This window comes from Hyposmocoma kahamanoa, unplaced genomic scaffold (assembly GCF_003589595.1).
Source record: "Hyposmocoma kahamanoa isolate Upper Pololo Valley unplaced genomic scaffold, ASM358959v1 77, whole genome shotgun sequence".
Lineage (NCBI taxonomy): Eukaryota > Metazoa > Arthropoda > Insecta > Lepidoptera > Cosmopterigidae > Hyposmocoma > Hyposmocoma kahamanoa.
In genome coordinates this window covers 1-20,071 of record NW_020653926.1, presented here as the reverse complement: position 1 = coordinate 20,071, position 20,071 = coordinate 1, and the positions used below count along the sequence as shown (strand labels likewise).

Genomic DNA, 20,071 nt, shown 5'->3' with positions numbered 1-20,071 from the left:
TAGTGCCCCTCAGATTTTTGATTGATTGATTTTGATTTGATTTTTGATTCAAAGCTCTGAGTGGCACTGTAACTGTTATGGACAGACGTGTAGCTTTCCATCAGGCGCACGACTTGTTCGTCCCGTCACTTGATATTATAAAAAAAAATGTCCATGTAATAGGAATTGAAAATGAGTTTGACTTGATTCTTCAGTCAATCAAAAGTTATCTCACCTTTCCGAGTTACTGGGATCAGTAAACCCATCAACAGTAATTGACGGCTGCGAAGCATGGAAGGTCTCTCCAACACGTGTGTTCAGCTCGTAATAGCTGATGCTGCACCAGAATGCTGGCTCGTGGTAGAGTACTGGAGCTGCTTCGGTGGTGAGGCCAGGAGGTGATGGGGTGAGACGCGTAAGGTCTAAAACAAAGATATACAATACGTATTAAAGGCAATTTAACTCTTTTAAAAATAAGATAATTTTTTTAGCACACATTTATTTCACTTTTGACAGCTCGAATTCTAATCAATAATTAGTGATGTCGTAATGCGTTTCCAATTCGATTTTTTACAACAAATGATTTTATTTACGAAGAAGTTATGTGAGCGGGTTCAGAAAAGAAGACATTGTTTGATTGGGATCGTGTTGTTGCATTTTTCAATTTGTGTACACAAGAATTAATAATTAATGTTACTAAGGACTCAAGTGATGAGTCCCGTTCACGTGGAGAAGAATCCGACTATTCATTATAATAAACAATAAGAATTTATTATAATTTATTTAATTTCATTATAATTCATGACAGGTACCAACATTTATCAACTTCAATACATAATCTGTTGGCTCGATAAATATTGGAGCTAAAGGGAACGTTTCTTCACTAAAATTTAAAGTCGCTTCACTAAAATTTTAAAAAAAAGAGTCCAGAAAGTATTGCATTTTTTTGTTGACGGTTGTATGTTAATAATTAAGGAACTTCGGAGACGTGCATATCTCCGAAGTTAAATAAATGGTTGGACTGAGTATAGTGAATAAATTGTTGGAAGAAGGAAAATAAGTCACAGAAGAAAAGTGTGACTTGATAAGATTGAAGAATGAAGACAGGAGTTGTGAGCTCAGGCAGCTTATACTACACCTCGAACAAGACCGAGAGCCATTGGTGGCCAACCATTAGAAAGGTTGAAGAAGAAACTAATAGAAGAAGTAATAAATAAATATTGAACATTTTTAAACTGCCTTTAGGCATGAGAGAGGCGAAAATAAAAAATAGACACCCAAAATAGTAACAAAAATATTTCTTTCTACAAATTTCGGTTTTTTTCCATTTGGTACTAATCTGTGAGAGACTGGAATCCAAAGTAGGTCAAAAGAGATCTGAATAGAAGCTTCCAGGTGCCCAACTCCAGTGAGATAATATGGATAATAGTGTAAGTGTGAGTTAGTTTTGACGTATGCACACTCTTAGCGCCCAGAAATTTTTAGGCGGCCGCCGCGTGGCGACCGAAGTTAGTGACAAATCTGAATTCTATTTACTAGACAACAACAGCCTCGCCCGCGCGACTAAATAAATAGAGCGTACTTTGCCATCGCGATAAAAATTCGTGTAGAATAAATGCGCCCGTATTCTCCTTCTATCCAGCCAGCTAACCAAGTAAGCCGAAAGAGAGCCCAAATACAGGCAAACAATTTAATAGAAACGGTTATTTAACCAGAAACACTGTTTTGACTGATAATTAGAAGAATTCGTAGTTCAAATGGCAGCACTACCAGACTTTTGACACACAATTTGCAGAATCAGTTATTTAAACGAAAACAATATTTAAAGTATAATTTGTAGATGTAATTTAAACAGCCACATTGTCAAAAATCAGGCAGATAATTAATAGAATTAGCAGTTTAATTTTCACAAATAAATAGCACAATCAGCAGTTTAAATGGCAACACTACCAGAATTTTGACAGATATTAACATAATCAGCAGTTTGAACGGCAACACTGCCAGAATTTTGACAGATATTAATAGAAATAGTGACTTAAATGAAAATAATATCAAAGTTTGAAATATAATTTTTAGAAGTTGTTCAAACGACCACATTGTCAAAAGTTTGAGATGCTATTTGTAAAAAAACTTAGTTAATTAACATCGTTAATAATAAATAAATAATAATAACGCACACACTCAACATAGCCCCGCACTAGAGAAACCCTGTATCGCGGGTGCCATGGATACATAGACAACCACAAATTACACCCAAACACACGAGAGAAAAAATTTATTATTTTTATTTTATTAATATTTCTCCCGGCTCGGTATTCGAACCTGGGACCTCTGCGTGCCAGTCCGGCATGGTAACCGTTCGGCCACTGAGGGAGTTGTTGTAATAATCAAAAATTTTATTCCGTCTTATAAGGTTCGCCTGAATCTTGTCACATAATCATAGTTGTCTATACATCTCGAAAGTCTATAACTATGAAAATAAAGTAAAAAAATTGTCAACAAACTCACTCATGTTGTCATTGTGGTCCATCGGATCCCCGTCCTCGCTCATGTAGCCTGGGGGCGGAGTCTCCACCGTTGACGAGCTCCTGTCAACAGGTGACTGTCAAATTAGTATAATAAAAATACGATCAGCACAATTTTGCAGATTTCAGGTTAAAATGGAGACTACAGAAGAACTGGGCACAAGCCTTGTTGTGGACCAATATCCGCCCATCTAAAGTATTTGTTGTTTTTCTAATTAGTCAATGGGAACCTTTATTTTAGCTATGGTAATTTTGTCTCTTCCTTCTCGTCATAGGGAAAATTGTAAGTACGCATTGACTTACAATTAATTATGGACGTCGGATCCGCGCTAAAAAGTGTCCGAACTTATAGGGCGTTAAAATCGTATACAGAGCGTCATTCACGCTTTAGTCTTCGTTTGTTCGACTGACAGCGAAGCAAGCAAAATTAGACAGTACTGCGATGACATTACAATTTAAATTCAACGTTTTAGCTTTTTCATATTCCTTTACATGTCACTACGTTTAAATAGGTTGACTTGGGACATTTTTTCGTGGTTTTTGTATTAGACCCGTCGTTCATATAATTGTAAGTCAATGTAAGTACGTATCAGTTTTGTAAAAGTAATAAATAAATGAAAATACATTATTAAGAAGAAAAGGTTTTATTTAAATTCATCGGTCACGTAAAGTCAAATCTATAACAAGCCTGGCCTAACAGGATTAGATAGGGTTAGGTTAGGTTTTACGGTGCGCACTATCGATCCCGGATCCCTCTTGTTTTGACCACCCGAGTAGGCCACTGGGGTTTTAGTCGGTACAGTATATCCTCTCTGTTACCCCCGCGGCCTAGAGTTATCGAAGATTTCCCCACAAAAAAGGTTAGGGTATACCCCAGAGGCATTGATATCAGAACATCTGAGCTGGAAAGACAGTCTTTCCCCAGTTTACCGAGCGAACCATTGTCTACTAAATTTCTGTCAAATTAAAGGAAATGTCGTTTTAACCAACCAAACAATTGACGATTGAGTATTTTTATACTTTCAAACGAAAGTGCAAGGAATGGCTTATTTTGCAACAGAACTTGTCATGTTCCTGGTCGGTTATGGAATAGTAATCCGTATAGTCTGATAACCGTTAATTTTTGGTTTTAACAGCTTTTCGCCATTGTCTACTTCGATTCTTCTCACGTCCGTTCCCGAATGTGCTCCTGTTACCTTGTTTTTGTCTATCATGGTTATATCGAGTTCTTATGTTTTCGCGATTGTTACACATAGGAAATGAAACTATTATTCCGGATTTAAATCGCGTATATTTGTTTTTCAAACAAACCAACATTTCGGGCCCTGTACAGGTCCCATGGCCCATGACGGTCTGTCAACCGTAACCATGGGACCTGTAAAGGGCCCGAAACGTTGGTTTGTTTGAAAAAACAAATATACGCGATTTAAATCCAGAAAAATAGTTTCATTTCCTATGTCTACCATGGTTATCAGATTTTGTTTGATTAAGTTTTTAACCTTGTTGTGTTTGTATTATCACAAACTTTTTCGAGTGTTAAGGTTTGGTCACAGAAATTAGCATTTAAATTAATATTTAAGTATCTATAGCACAAGCAAAATATTCTTCGTCTTTTAAATGTTATGGCCCCATCGAAGTAATCGATGATTTCGCGGATGTCAAGTTTAGGAACACACGCATTTTTACTCAAAAGGCAAATTTCGACAGAATTCACTGAGAGGAGAATCTACAAATCTATAGTCTGTTCCAATCCATTCTGAACAAAAAGTAAATAAACCTGTTTGGTTAAAATTCTAAAGCAATCACTCAATAAATCGAATAAGCAACTCTTTCACGTACATTTCGAAGATTTCGACTTGATATATCATCCCTTATTTTCCAACAATATTCATTTGAATAGCATCGTAAAATCGTATTTGAAAAATGGTAATTCAAAAGTGAGGTTATTATTCATCTATGCTTTTATGACTTGCTTATGGTTGCATAGTGCTGTTCGAAAAAAAACATTTGGTTCAATCAATTAAAGTTTAGTAATCGATTATCAAATAGAACATTTCAATCGCAATTCAATGAGTATCTAAGTGTAAGGATTTAAATTGAAATTTTGAATATGCTTATATAGGTTATGTAAGGAAAACCGCTAGTATGACTCAATTGAACAAATGGAATTAATTAATCGATTTGTAGTTGGCGTTACAATTGGCCATCACTAAGCCGTCTATGGTCGAGTCAGTGACTTGTTTGTTTACTTTTTGTACAAAATGGATCGAAACGAAGTATACAACGATAGAGAACCTAAGACGAAGACTATTACAGAAACAAATGATCCTTGGTGAAAATTTGTTTTGTAAGTCAGAGTACATAATAAGTACTAAGTAAGATGTATACTCACACGTGCACCGTCGTGTTGCCGGGCACATGCTGCGCCAAGGTGGCCTCGAGATACAAGGCCGAGTGTGCGCCCGCGCCTACGCCCACTCCCACGCCGCCCATCGAGTTCATGCTTTGCATTATACTGGAAATGTGAACATGATCACTGTAACAAATTGTTGGTGCTGTTTAAAAGATTCTCACAGTATTGAGTAGCAGTAGAACACCTTGTGAAACAGCTCGTCCAAGGAAACACAAAGTTTACTTATTTCTGCCGCCAAGTTTTGAAGGATAAGGTTGCTGGTGAAATTGCAGGCACACGAGACTTGTCAACTTATGAGTCGCAGAGGCAGTGTCCCTCAGGTCTTTGCAATTTATTTAAATCGATTTTTTTTTTCATTCGATACTACATCTCAAGAAACTTAAAATCTGAAATGTCACCGTACCCATGCTATGAGAATTAGACTATGGTTATAAATAACGTAAAACTGTGACATAGGTTTACTTTAACCATAATAATTTAGTAGCAGTAGAGAGTTCGTCTAAGGTAGTACTGCCACCTTACCTAATTCTGCCGCCAAGCAGTAATGTATGCATTACTGCATTCCGGTTTGGAAGAGTAAGGGTGCTGGTGAAATTACAGGCACATTTCTGTCTCAGGGTGACAGGCACATCGGCCTGTGCCCCTAACATCTTTGCGATTTAAAACTCTGAGTGACATTGCAACTGCTATGGACAGGCGTGTCGCTTACCACCAGACGCACGACTTGTTCGTCCCGTCATTTGGTATCATAAAAATAATACAAATAGTCCAACTTCCGCCCATTCGGCGCGTCAATGCCTACACGTCTTTTAGAGTAAGCGGTACAGGTAGATGTTTTAATACTCGCAATTACGAATAATTGGCAGTTGGCTGTAAGTTTTTCTTTTGCGTGTTTACACAGCACATTGTTAGTAGATAGATTCAAAAGTTTAGAGCAGCCATCGAGTATATAACCAGAAATAAGAGACGAAATGTCATTTAATTTGTTTCAAAACTATTCTGCCAAATCATTACGGTGACAACTGCGCTCCGATTTATCATCATCATCATCAACCCATTTATACGTCCCGCTGCTGGCCACGGGTCTCCTTTCAGACGAGGGTTTAGGCCACAGTCCGTCGCGCTGGCCCAATGCGGGTCGGGGACGTTTCTCGAGGGTTGTGAACCTTCTTCAACGTGCAGGTTTCATCACGATGTTTTCCTTCACCGAAAAGCTCATGCTAAATTTCAAATTACCATGAGCCCTCCGATTGGCCAGCCCGAATTCGAAACAATTGACGGGTGTTGTCAATTGTTTCACTTCAAATTTTTGAGCTTTGCTATAATGGACGAAAAATTGAAAAATTACATATTTAATTACCGATTAAATGTGGTTCCGTCTGTTTTGTAATTAGATATTTTGCTGTTTTTTCCCACATCACCGAATGGAATAGTAGCCATAGTTAGAGATATTATCTTTATTACAATAAATACAGAATATTTTTGGAATATACGGAGACGTGCACACAGGTCAGTTGTTAGCGCTGTACTATTTAAATTTTCTTATTTGTGATTTCAGTGCAAACGAGAGTTGATATTTAAAATGTATATAAGGCCCATTTATCTGACGAGTTGCCAGGGATGGCCCTTATTTCGTCTCTATTTCTGATTATGTATTCGATGACAGCAGCGAACAGTAATGTATTTTCATACCTACTTTGCAGGTCACGGCTGGGAATAAGTCGCAAGGTACATAAATGACAATCTCCCGGTGTTTGTTTTTTAAAAATATTGCAAACATTTCCGAGCATATTTGAGAAAAAGTAAATATTTGTATTGTATATTAGTGGCATAAGAAATGCAATGTTATGGTGGCATTTACATGGCTATTTGTATAAGCGTATTTGATGTATTTGGTAAACAATCACCATGTGTAGAAAGCATGTGTGACGAAGTATTTGCATTGTTTGCCTATTCGACAAATATAGTAAACACCAAACACGCGTTACCGTGCGCTGGTCGGTTCCTCGACCCACATCAAAGGAGTCAGTAAACCGTCCACACTATGGTTTTTTTCATTATTTTAACTCGTTATTTGGCTCGATCTATAGACGGTCATACTTTTCCAAATACAACAAATACCCAATATAAATAGCCATGTGAAGTGCCAGCATTACTTACGGATCGTGCTCGTGGTGTGCGATGTATTCGTAGGGTGGCGGCGCCCGGACTTCGCCCTCACCGCACCGCGGGACTAGGATCGGTGGCAGAGCTGACAAAAACATATTCAAACTCAAAATATCTTTGTCGTAAGGTTCCTGTGCGCGCACAGGTTATAGTGCCCTTCTCGTATACCCTAAGGGTCGGTAGGGAGGGTCACTACAATCGAAACTAACGTAGAAAGATAGTAGATAATGTAGATATCGATAAACTAGAAACAAAAATTGTGTTACATAATTTAAGTTTTAAAGTACAAGCTATGGAAACTCACTTGGAGAATCAATTTTGTGGTAATGATAAGGGTTGATGCAGACCTCGTCCTTCTTCAGTTGGTATGCGTACTCGCAGTGATCTACAGGCTTTAATTCGTGTTGACTCTGTAATAGAAAAAGTTTAAAAATGGGTTAATTTTTATACGGGTGTAATATTTTAAAAGAATACATATAAATAACCACAGAACAATAAAATACACAGTAGTATACTTCGTTTCAATCCATTTTGAATAAAAAGTCACTGATCCCACCATAGACGGTTTAGTGATGGCCAATTGTAACGCCAACTACACATAGATTAAATAATTTAATGAATCGATTTGTTAAATTGAGTCATACTAGCGGTTTTCCCTACATAACCTATATAAGCATATTTAAAATTTCAATTTAAATCCTCCTTCAAATCCTTACACTTAGATACTCGTTCGATTGCGATTGAAATGTTCGATGTAATAATCGATTACCAAACTCTAATTGATTGAACCAAATGTTTTTTTTCGAACAGCACTATGCAACCATAGGCAAGTCATAGAAGTATAGATGAATAATAATCTCACTTTTGGACTACCATTTTTCAAATACGATTTTACGATACTATTCAAATGAATATTGTTGGAAAAAGTGATGATATATCAAGTCGAAATCTTCAAAATATACGTGAAAGTGTTACTTATTCGATTTATTGAGTGATTGCATTGGAATTTTAACCAAACAGGTTTGTTTACTTTTTGTTCCAAATGGATTGGAACAGACTATAGTGGTTAGTTAGCGTAGCACGCGTGCCAACTACAGGCGAAATTCTGCCTAGTTGAGCTCAGTCTGCTCAGTCCTGCGCGCAAATTATTTAAAATCTTAGAAAAATGCCTTTTTCTGCTGTTTTGGAGTGCAAAAATTATATCCGCACCAAAAATATTACCCGTGGTGGTATTTCTTGGTCGATAAGTCTTATTTTAATAAATTTTAGATATTCTGTTTTTCGAATCGATTCTTTGTACTGTAACAAAAGAAAGTCAACATTACCCCAGTGCAAAATAGTTGAGTTTTATCTTTTGAAGAACTAAGTTTACTTATTCGAGATGTTTACATCTCGAATTTTCCACGCTAACGAATTTTTCACGCTACGCTAGCAGCGAACAAAAGTTTAGCAAAAAAATACTTTATGAGTGTTCTGTTAATTTTAAACTTAATTGATCGAAATAAAGTAATTATGCAATGTGTGCTTTAAAGAAGAAATCTCAAGTCGAGAAGATACTACTTTCTATTCGTTCAGATGTTAGTCGTTCGTTGTAGTCCAGCTACTGGCCGCAAGATGGCAGCACGTGGTATAAAATTTCAATGTAACACCATAACGTCGTAACTTGCAATAAAGGTATTGAACTTTTAAGGATATAGCGACTCGATAAAGTTTGAATTATATTAAAAATCCAGAATTTGTTACATATTTTTAAATTTTTTTTTTTTTTTTTTTAACAACAACGCACACACTCAACATAGCCCCGCACTAGGGAAACCCTGTGTCGCGGGTGCCATGGACACACATAGACAACCACAAATTACACCCAAACTCACGAGAGAAATAGATGTAGGTCATACAAATATTTCTCCCGGCCCGGGAATCGAACCTGGGACCTCTGCGTGGCAGTCCGGCATGGTAACCGTTCGGCCACGGAGGCAAATTAGAAGTTATGACAAATCATTGTCAAGATTTCATAGTGTTTATCATTTGTATGTAAGCGTTTTGGCAGCTGCGGTTCTGATTGCAATCGAGGTTGTAGGCACTTCCATTGTTTTTTGTTCCGTGTTAGTAGCTGTGTTCAGGCACTTAATTATTGTTATGCTTCCCTCAGAGGTTTATCTAAGGCCGGAATTGTCCAGTCCTGTTTAAGGATTGGTTGGGTTAATTGGGGGGAGAAATGGGATCTATACTCCGTCCAACCATTTAACGTTTGACAGCTCGAATTCTAATCAATTAGTGATGTCCTAATGCGTTTACGATTCAATTTTTTTTTATAACAATCGATTTTATTTATGAAGAAGTTTAAATTGTGAATGTGAGCGGGTTCAAAAAAAGGAGAAATTGTCTGATTGCGATAGTGATGTTGCGTTTGTGAATTTGTGTACTCAATAATTAATAATTAATTATAAACAGAATTCAAGTGATGGTTCCCGTTCATACGGAGAAGAAGAATCCGACGATTAATTATAATAAACAATAAAAAATTATTTCATATCATCATAATTTATTAGATACATAATCTGTTGGCTCGATAAATATCGGAGCTAAAGAGCACGTCGCTGCACTAAAATTAAAAAATAAGAGTCCAGGAAGTATTGTACTAAGTCAATAATTCAGAAGCATGCATATGTCATAAGCTAAATAAATGGTTAGACGGAGTATAATCCCATTAAAAGAAAGACTAAATACTAGAAACTATGGTCCGACACATAATTATTATAGAGATTATCTCTGGCCAAAAACACCCAGTTCTTTGAAAAGATTAGATGGGAACATAGGTTATGCACTCGTAGAAAAGACGACTCAAAATTACCAGTAGCTGCGGCCAGCGCCACAGCCTGCAGTAAACAACATGCGGCAAACCCTTGCGATACTGCCCGTTGACACCGTTATCATTTGGTTTCACTCTGCAACAAATGAACCTCTTTTACAAAAAGAATTAATTAAGGATGCTGCTGCAACCGTAGATAATTCGGTACACATCCAAATGTCGGATATACCATCTCGTCTCTCGTTCTCCGTCTGACGTATGGATGTACGTAACAATTACTGTCAAATAAGTTATACTCGACCAAATTATTTTAAGAAATTAAAGCATGCTCTGCGTATCCAATATAACAAGGCCTTCAGGTGCAGTTTCAACGCAGTATCACGCAAAAAAAAAACGAACTATCTTATAGACAGAGTGTGAGCCAGCAGTAACAGCATCTTGAAGATGATATCTAAGAAATTGATTGTCCGTTGATGTGGAAACTCGAAGGATGAAATCATTGTTAATTATTAAGTACTAATGTAGGCTAAGAGTTACTAACACAATAGTGGACCTATAAAGTTGTCTGAATTATAAATAAATAAAATAAAAAAGTATTTGAAAAAAAATATTTATTCTTTATTTTATCGTATAGTATACATGTTCTATTTAGTTAAGTTGATCTAAAAAAATTGGTTCAATTTGGTTGACATCAATGTCTAAATACAACGAGTTTTCTTGTAAAATTGCGAAGTAAGTTTGTTGTGATAATTTTTAGGGGTCATGTTTTCATACTAATCAGAGTATATCCTCAGCTTTGCAAAAATTTTTTTGTCCAAACTGATTGATTCGACATTTACACTGTTATGCGAAATGAACAAGCCTTTTGAGGTAGTGTAGACTATTTGCGCTCGTTTTTATTCACAACTAAAAGAAATCCTGTTTCAAAACATTATGTTAACTTGAAAAAAATATAAAATATTTTCAATTTGACTTTTATTATGAATTTTGAAAGTAGAGCAAATAATAATGAAATATGGCCATTCCAAAGTGACGGGTGGGACATTTTGGCTCCTTTTTTCTTGAGCTTTATGTAGTTTCTCCCTAACCATTGGTTAATTAGACTTAAAATGAAAATATCATGAAATCAGATATGCAATCCAACTGCGACTATTTATTTACATAAATTATTGACATTATTTATACCCAAAACTTTCACTTTTGTAAGTGTGTCCCACCTGTCACAAGATGGTGTCCCAATCGTCACACATCAAATGTTAAACTCCGAAATTAAAACAACTGTTACACCTAGTAAACATAGTAAAAACTCGAATCCATGAAAATACAAACATTTATTCAAAGTAAAACGTTCAGAAGTGTGTCCCACCCGTCACAGTGACAGGTGGGACACACTTTCAAAGCTTAATATTTACATTCCTATTTACGTGCACCAACTTGAAATTAGTATTCATTGAAACGTTAATAACTCCTCACCATATATACTTCCATGCAATCACTTATCACTGCTTTAAAATTCATAAATTGTATTTTCGTCGATAGTAATAACTTTTTTAGAAAGACGCACAAATAACCGCAAAAATTGTTGTTAACATTACAAGAAAAAATGCTTCACTATAGACATCGAGTATATAACCAGAAATAGAGACGAATTAAGGGCCATATATTCCTGGTAACACATTAGCGATACAGCTCTTATAAATATCAACTCTCGTTTGCGCTGAAATATAGACAGGTCACCTACTGACCTGTGTGTATGTCTCTGTATATTCCAAAAAATATTCTGTATTTATTGTAATAAAGATAATATCTCTAAAAATGCCGTGCTGGTCTATTCGGTGGTGTAGGAAAACAGCAAAACATCAAATTACAAAACAAACGGAATCACATTTCATCGGTAATTAAATATTAAATATGTAATTTTGCAGTTTCCGTCCATTATAACAAAGCTCAAGTTAACTGGTCGTATTGAAGTGAAACAGTTGACAACACCCATTGACGACACCCGTCAATTGTTTTGAACTCGGGCTAGCCAATCGGCGCGCAGTTGTCAAAGTAATGATACAAATTAAATGGCATTTCGTCTATATTTCTGGTTATATACTCGATGACTAAAGACGACAGCACTACGGCCGCGTTAATGAAGACAAAAAACACAATAATTGTACAATATCCGAAAAATCTAATTTATTTCTAATGATTTTATTTATTGAGCGTATTCTAGTCATACAATTAAAACCAAATTGTGAAATGTAGTTTTTTGGACCGCGGTGTCATTTTCGCTGGAAAGACCCAAACTGTTCTGACCAAAAAAAAAAACAAAAAAAATGACATGACATGAAATGTATAATCATTTTTTTTGTATCCTGACAAATCTCCTGTCAAGTCAATTTGGATAATGGAAAATATCCCACTGTCTGACCATCAATCTGACCAACGGGATACGCTCCTAGCAGGACTATATTACTAATATCATAAGCAAAAACTTTTAATGACTCTGTGCAGGACTAAACTAAACTAAAAAAATTATTTTTTGTAAATGTTTTGTTTAGTATACATTGAATATGGCTTTACATATTTCATCCCAACTTTTTTTTACAATATCAAGTGACGGGATGAACAAGTTGTGCGCCTAATGGTAAGCTACACGCCTGTCCATAACAGTTGCAGTGCCACTCAAAGCTTTAAATCGCAATGATCTGAAGGGCCACTGCCCCCATCACCCTGTCAGACATAAGTTGACAAGTCCCATGTGCCTGCAATTTCACCAGGCATAGTTCATGTTATTAAATCACTTGTTAAAGTCTTTTACATTTTTTATAAGGTCGGACCACCAATTACAGCTTAGTGAATCACACATGAATGTTACTTATTGCAGCAAATTAATTTATTGCTGGCTGTATGGCATGTATTGCGATACCACTGAAGAAAACTATTTTGACTTTTTTACTTTTTGACTCTGCAAAAGATGAGTGGCCCCTCTGGCCTCAAATTGGGTCTGCAAAAGAAGAGGCACCTCTTCACACTTGCCAATGTAATGTAACTGAGATGTGTGTAGACATATTGGTAACAATACTAAACGATTCTCTCAAGAAATTAATTTGAAATTTTATGAGTCTGTAATTGTTTATTATATTTTCCTGGTCATTGGTTTTCAGTTCTATATAGAAGAATTACCACTTATGAAACAATATAGAGTTTAATATAAATAATAAGTAAGTATGTTAAATTATCACAATTTATTATATTATAATAGTTAAGTACTAACTGAATGTTACAATTAAATTTTTAGGAAAAATCATCTATAATATCAGAATAATAATCTTTGACTTTAACGTGACTGCACCTGTCACCCTGAGACATAAGTTGACAAGTCCCGTGTTCCTGCAATTTCGCTGGCACCCTTCAAAACCGGAAAGCAGTAATGCTCACAAGGCTTTTAGCTCTACTGCTACTAAATTAGCTAGATATGCTAATGTAATGCCTAGTTTGGCACTATAAATAATTCAATCTTACAATGGATTTACTGAAATGTGTGATCTACAGTCCTTTAAGCATCTCCACTTCGAAAACCAGCTCCCGTTATCCCAATTGTCAAGATCGAGACACGTAGACATAAAAGAGACCCGTGGCCAACAGTGGGTCTTCATGGGTTCACAATTAAGTCATGCAATTCAAATACTTAAAATAACTTTTCTAGGACATTGGTATGATCATATTTTAAAATGATGGAAATATTATTTTCAATGCATAAAATGCCAAGGGTTACTGCCCTGTTCTGAATCAGTACAACCATCCCTTGCTAAAGTAATATATATAATAATGCCTAGGTACTTACATAAAATTACAAATAGCTTACTGCAATGCGGTTTTCCCGCATTATATACTAAATTTTTATGTAATAATTATATATTAGGAACAGAACATATTTCTAACTGGAATCTCATAAGTTCTTATTCATTATTGTAGGAAATGTATACAAAAATTGAATCGCCGAACATACGAAATAATGAAACATTGATAAATTAATATTACCTTTTCAAAGTAAAGATAAGTCCGTAATCTTTGACGATACGATAAAAGCACTTTGAATCACACGAAATTCTTTGTTTTTGTCACAATTTTAACAAAGGACTTTACTAAAGATATGAGGTCTTATAGTCAGCCGCCATATTGAATCAGCATTCGATTTGTTTTGACGGCGAAGTGACCTTTCGCATTTTTGCGTCCGTCTGGAATTATGCAACCAAATTTGGAAGGACGTTACAAACCAGCCGTCAAACGCGTATAGACAGCTTTTTCACTCGGTCGAATTATACGACCCGCCGGTATAAGGCGACCATGCAAAACGATGTCTAATTTTCGTATGTTTCTGAAGAAATATCGTTGCAATCTATTTTGTACGTTAAAATAAACAAATAACTTCCTTTTTAATTTCGTAAAATCAAATATTATCTTTATTTATTTAATAATAATAAATATCTAATTCTATTCTAATAAGCAAATTGGAAATCAAGTATGTTAACCTTTTTCTAGAAGACAGGAAATACTAAATTATTCAGATATTCAAACAAAGACAAACCTGGGAATAGTAACACATCTAGTATGACTGTTTTGCGTCGAAATCGCCTTCTCCAACTCTTCCAGTGCACCACTTCTCTTCAATTTCTTGACTAAACTCTTTACAGCCTTTTCGGACCACTTATCTTCAGCCAATGAAGATCCTTCAGGACCCTTTTTCCACCCCAAAAGCCTTTTTACAACGGGAGGCGTAAGCGGAAACATTCCGCCGCACTACACACTTTTAACTCATTTAATAGCAATTAACAATAATTAGAATAACAAATTAGAATTCACACTTTGTTCCGTATTTAGATAAACTACTATCGGCCATATTTTTGGAAATGAATGAACAAGGTTCAATGACAACTCTTGTCAATCAGTAATATGTTTCATCTCATTCTGACTAGCGGGAAATTTGAATAAATTCATTGATTTTATGGCGTTTTAAAAAGGATCCGTTAAAACTTTCTAAAAGAAACATGTATTTTAAAAAGTTGTACAACTTTTATAAGTTTTGAATTTAATCTAATCAACCTAAATAATTCAATTCAATGATTTTGACATATTTTCTATCTCTTTCTAACCAATTTACTCATCTGCAACCAAAGACAAATTTTCAGCCAGTGCTCGATAGTGATGTACTTGCTGCTGTATCGTATCCTTTCCAGAAATAAATCGATTCTCCTAAAGCTTTTATCATCATCATCATCTCAGTCCGTTAATACCCACTGCTGGGTATAGGTCTCCTTTTTTTGCACGTCAGCTCAATCGGTCCTGTATGAGTCTCATCCACAATCTTCCTTCCACCCCGACGATATCGTTCGACCATCTAGCAGATGGTGTGCCTCGAGGACGTCTCGCTTCTACCGGGTACCACTCAGTGACGGCCTTGGTTCATCGATCGTCATCCCCTATTGCAACGTATCCTGCCCGTCTCCATTTTAGGCTCGCGATCCGTACACCGACACGTCTACGGCTTTTGTTTGCTATCGGATCTCCACGTTGGGTGTACCATTTTTATGCGTTAATTAAGTTCTGATTAAATTAACACTTATAGTAGTAGTACCCGCCACGTGTTCTAGAGACACACGGTGCTCCTAACGATTCAGGTTTTTTTTATTGTTTTATATATATATCTTTATAATTTTTTAAATGTTGGATGAAAAGACAACTGCGTGTTAGAGACACCGGGTGGCTTTAGGACATCTTAAATTCACGGACGCCGTTGACAGGTTAAATTCATGTCATTTAAGTGTCTACTCCAAAACTTTATCACATTTTGGGCAATAGTTTGACAGATACATAAGTAAGTTCTTTACTATTGATTACACTCAGTATCGAAGCCAACTCGATTTTTGTTATTCAGTCGCAACCCTACCGGAAATGCAAATATATGAATTCCATTGTAAGATGTACATTGTGAGCCTTAACATTAATAACGTTTTGATACGTGAAACAAAAGCAGCAATGTACAACATAAATTTTGTCAAATGAACGTCAATATTTGTCAAAACTTCTATTGTCTACAGGAAAATGGAATATTTCAATTTCAAACTGACAAGTTGGAAGAAAATTCGTTCTCATTTGTTTTCTCGCGGTTGATGTGCCAGTTGTTCAAGGGATTTGTGCAATATCTCGCTGAATATCGTGATTTAGTAAGTTTCTACCATTTATCTGTGGCAAATATGATTTGTATGGTAATTTTGAATGGTCAATTGTGTGAAATGTGGCTTCGATCGAAGTAATGTTACTGGCCGTTGTTTTATTTCGTATATAGTGGCCAGTAAGTGACAGGCCACAATGGCTTGGCTGGAAATCTTCGAATGAATACAAAGATGAATAAAATAGTTTTTTCCATCAACTTTCAACTACTTTGGGAAAACTTTCTCGAACTTCCATTTCTTTTCGTAACTCACTTAAAAAATCGTGAAAAGTTCACGAATTTTTAACGTTATAGATTATTTTGACAATTTTAATGCAACTTAATTAACATTTCTTCGAAGTTTTCCCGATGTTCCTTACATAGTAATAAACTTTACCGCTTTCCTAATGTTAATGTAGTTATTATCATTTAATTAACCTATCTCTGTATTTGGCACCATATCTAGGTAGGTGCTTATTTAATGTTAGTGTTATGCAGTACCAACTAGATTTTTGTGCACCTAGAAATGTTAATTGCCTTAACTACAATATTGATGCCCTAGGTATGGGAAAGTGTTACACCCTGCCTGAAGCCTAGGTACGATATCTGCAGTGCGTTCATTAATTAATCTTTCAAAGTAATTTGAAATTTATTCCTTAGTTATCTATAACTTTAATGGTGAAGGACATTATGATAAAACCTGCAAACTCCTCAAATGGATATTCAGTCCTCAAGCCACATCGATGTGGGACTGACAGCAAGTGGCATAAATCAGCATCCGTGCAACTACAATGCTACACTTCCGCTCTTTTGATATGACTAAATAAAACATTAAATAATTATCTCTAAGTACAGCTCTGTGTAGCACAGTTTAGAAAACAAACTAAATAGAAAAACAAAACAAAGGTGTACTGTCTCTACACTGTCGCTTTTATATATTGCATTGTAAAATAAACTTTTTAGGACATGACTTATGGCTCACTATTAAATGTTTTTTTTTATTAACAGTTTTGGCAATTTTGGATATAAGTGCTTTGAGCCATGTCTTCGTTCATTTACCAGGATACTCTGTAATATTTTCCATTGTAGTTCTAATTGTAATTCATTATATTTTCACTTTCTCTTAAATAATTAAGTTCACATATTTAGGTTTTTTAAATAGTCTTTTAAGCGGCGGGAGTCAATATTTGTTTTACTTTCACTTAAAACGCATTATCTTCTGGCACTTTGAACAAAAACGTTGAGTTCGTAATTAGTGGAAGTTTCAGGCTAAAGTCCTTTGTAATTTGGTTTAAAATAAGGAATATAGTTCTAACTTTCTTCACCACTATTTCTTTCTTCGTTTTTTTCTTCATAATATACTTACTTAAAATACAAAAATAATCTTTGTAAAAACTGTACTCGTAACTTCAAAAACCCGCCATTTTCACCTCCTATTAAATGTTTTGACCGAAGTGGAGCCGAGTGATATAGACAAGCAGCAAAAATCCATAGACAAAACTTAATGGTACAAAATTACCCTTATGGTTAGCTACTCAGGTTCTACTTTTTTTTTTAATACCAAGTGATGGGTCGACCACGTTGTGTGCCTCGAAGTAAGCGATACATCGATCCATAGCAGTTGCAGTGTAACTTATAACTTTCGCAAAGATTGTAGGGACACTGCCACTGCTACCACAGCCCTAGATACAAGTTGACAAATCTTATGTGCCTGTAATTTTACCAACACCCTTACCCTTCAAAACCGGATCACAGTAATGTTTACATTATTTCTTGATGGCAGAAATAGTTACTAGTAGTACTTCCCTGGACGAACTCTTTCACAAGGAGCTCTAGTTCTTCTAATACACTTGCTCAGATCTTTATGCTTCATCTTGATCATCCTGTTCAATATCACTCTTTATGTGGAGGCTGGCTGTGTTGGTATTACATAAGTAGCCAACCTAACAATTATTACCATTACCAATTATTACAATTATTACCATACTTGGTACTTTGCAACGGGCTGGTATCCGCAACTCGACGACAAAGCGCCTATTTTGCGTGTGGTGGGTGTACTAAATTTATCTTTCTGGTAATCAAACCTTTCTTCTCATTGCCTTAACTGCAGAACCAGCAAGGTTGTCGATATAAATAAATTATAACAAAAGTATATTTAATATATGATGGTATCTTTTTAAACTGGTTTTTATGTGTTTTAGAGCACTATAGCCTACGTTTACACTCTTTGTTGTCTCCACCTACATTATTCTTCATAATAGTAAATTACATACTGGATATATAGCTCTGTTGGGGTGATATAGCCAAATAAGGGTGCGTTCCCATTCTATCGTAACGGCAGATAGTCGTGCCGTTCAAGTGTCGTGGTTTGTATGTTTAAATGTATTTGTTCACACATAGAACAACACGATTAACTGTCGTTCACGACTTTTTTGACGTAACGACGACGGACTGTCGTGACAATGGGAAGTCGAGCTAGAACGACAGTCGTCAGATGATAAATAAAACATCACGATAAAAATGTAACGACAGATAATTGCAGCTTCAAACAATTCTGTCGTGCGAACAATGAGGCCCCGGCCCCACTACTAAGGCGAGTGCGATATCTTGAAAAAAACTCATATAAACATGTCGGTGGCCGCACTGCAGCAACGACAAGCGAAATTTATTTGTTCATATCGCAAATAAATTTCAAATGTTCTACAAGTAATGAGGGTGTCCGCATTAAATAAAATTATTAAGCGGTTCGCGACGACACTTGAATTTCGTACGACAAGCAGCGGTGCGACGGCGATATGTCGCGATATGCGGTGATGTACTTGAGCGACCGCACTGCCTCGCGTTCGTGCGAAAGAGCGCGCTATATTCGAGCGAAGAGTTGCGAAGGAGACACCTCACCTCTTTCCACAACACATACGTGACTCTTCGTCGCGTGCGGCGTCAGTGCGGCCGCCACTGTACGCCTGACCATCGCCTGTGCGGCCACCCATTAAGTGACGTAACGGCGTTTTGCTGGCTTCTCGCTTTTGCAATGCCACCTATTTTTTCGCGTCGCCGCCGCGTCGCTGTCGCCGTACCAGTGCGGCCCCGGCCTAAGACCGATAATTGTCGTTACGTTCTAGTAGGAACAGCTAGACACGACAGTCGTTCAACGATAAAATAAACGTCAACGACAGGTAGTCGTAATATGGGAACAGGCAAGCCGCGACAGTCGTTTAACGATAAATAAAACGTTACGACGTAATGGGAACTCGGCCTTAGAAAAACTTTTAAATTCTTGATCCTAATTTGAGTTACATAGTGTTTTCTTCTTAATTGTCTGCAGAATTAAACTCTAAACTTAAGTTCAATACTTAAGGCCTTTAAAGATGGCGGAGAACCATCCTCCATTGATATTATGCATGGAGAACGCGACAGGCGAAGAAGTGGCTTTGCGGATTGAGCCCGGTGATGATTTCCGAACGTTTCTTCATAAGGCAAAGTAAGTAAGACTTTCCAAAAAACTTTTTATGTTAAGTGATGGATAAACAAGTCGTGCGCCATATAACAGCTGCAGTGCCACTCAGAGCTTTAAATCGCAAAGATCTGAGGTGCGCTGCCACTGCGCCCATCATCCTGAGACATAAGTTGACAAGTCCCATGTGCCTGTAATTTCACCAGCACCTCAAAACCGGAACGCTATGATGCTCACATTACTGTTTGGCGGCAGAAATAGGCAAGGTGGCAGTACTTCCCTGGTTGAACTCTTACACAATGATCTCTTCTTCTTTTTCGTATCACTCTTGAGAGTGGTCGTGGTCATCACGGAGTACCTTTGTTAACGGCTGATGTGGCTTGTCTCACGACATCTCGCCATCTCTCTCTGTTAGTGGACTCCCTCGTACATTCATATAAAAAATCGCCCACTGCAGATTTTATTTGATCGGTCTGCCTTGCACAACAAGACGCTCTATGGAGTCAAAATTTCGTCTTGA

The 20,071-nt window shown here is 36.5% G+C and overlaps 1 protein-coding gene across 2 annotated transcripts; it reads right to left on the bottom strand.

The window, feature by feature from the left end:
* Positions 1-192: 192 nt before the first annotated feature.
* LOC113232700 (mothers against decapentaplegic homolog 3-like) lies at positions 193-14,781 on the bottom strand. Of its 2 annotated transcripts, none has more exons than XM_026467478.1 (7): positions 14,475-14,781; positions 9,938-10,031; positions 7,388-7,493; positions 7,078-7,168; positions 4,897-5,040; positions 2,488-2,567; positions 193-401 (listed from the first exon to the last, which is right to left on the bottom strand). In XM_026467478.1, the coding sequence occupies exons 1-7, from the start codon at positions 14,675-14,677 to the stop codon at positions 211-213; spliced, it is 909 nt and encodes a 302-aa protein (XP_026323263.1). In that variant the 5' UTR covers positions 14,678-14,781; the 3' UTR covers positions 193-210. The 2 variants fall into 2 exon arrangements, with proteins under 2 accessions (XP_026323263.1, XP_026323264.1); XM_026467479.1 differs by having other exon boundaries at positions 196-401; positions 4,897-5,019.
* Positions 14,782-20,071: the final 5,290 nt, after the last annotated feature.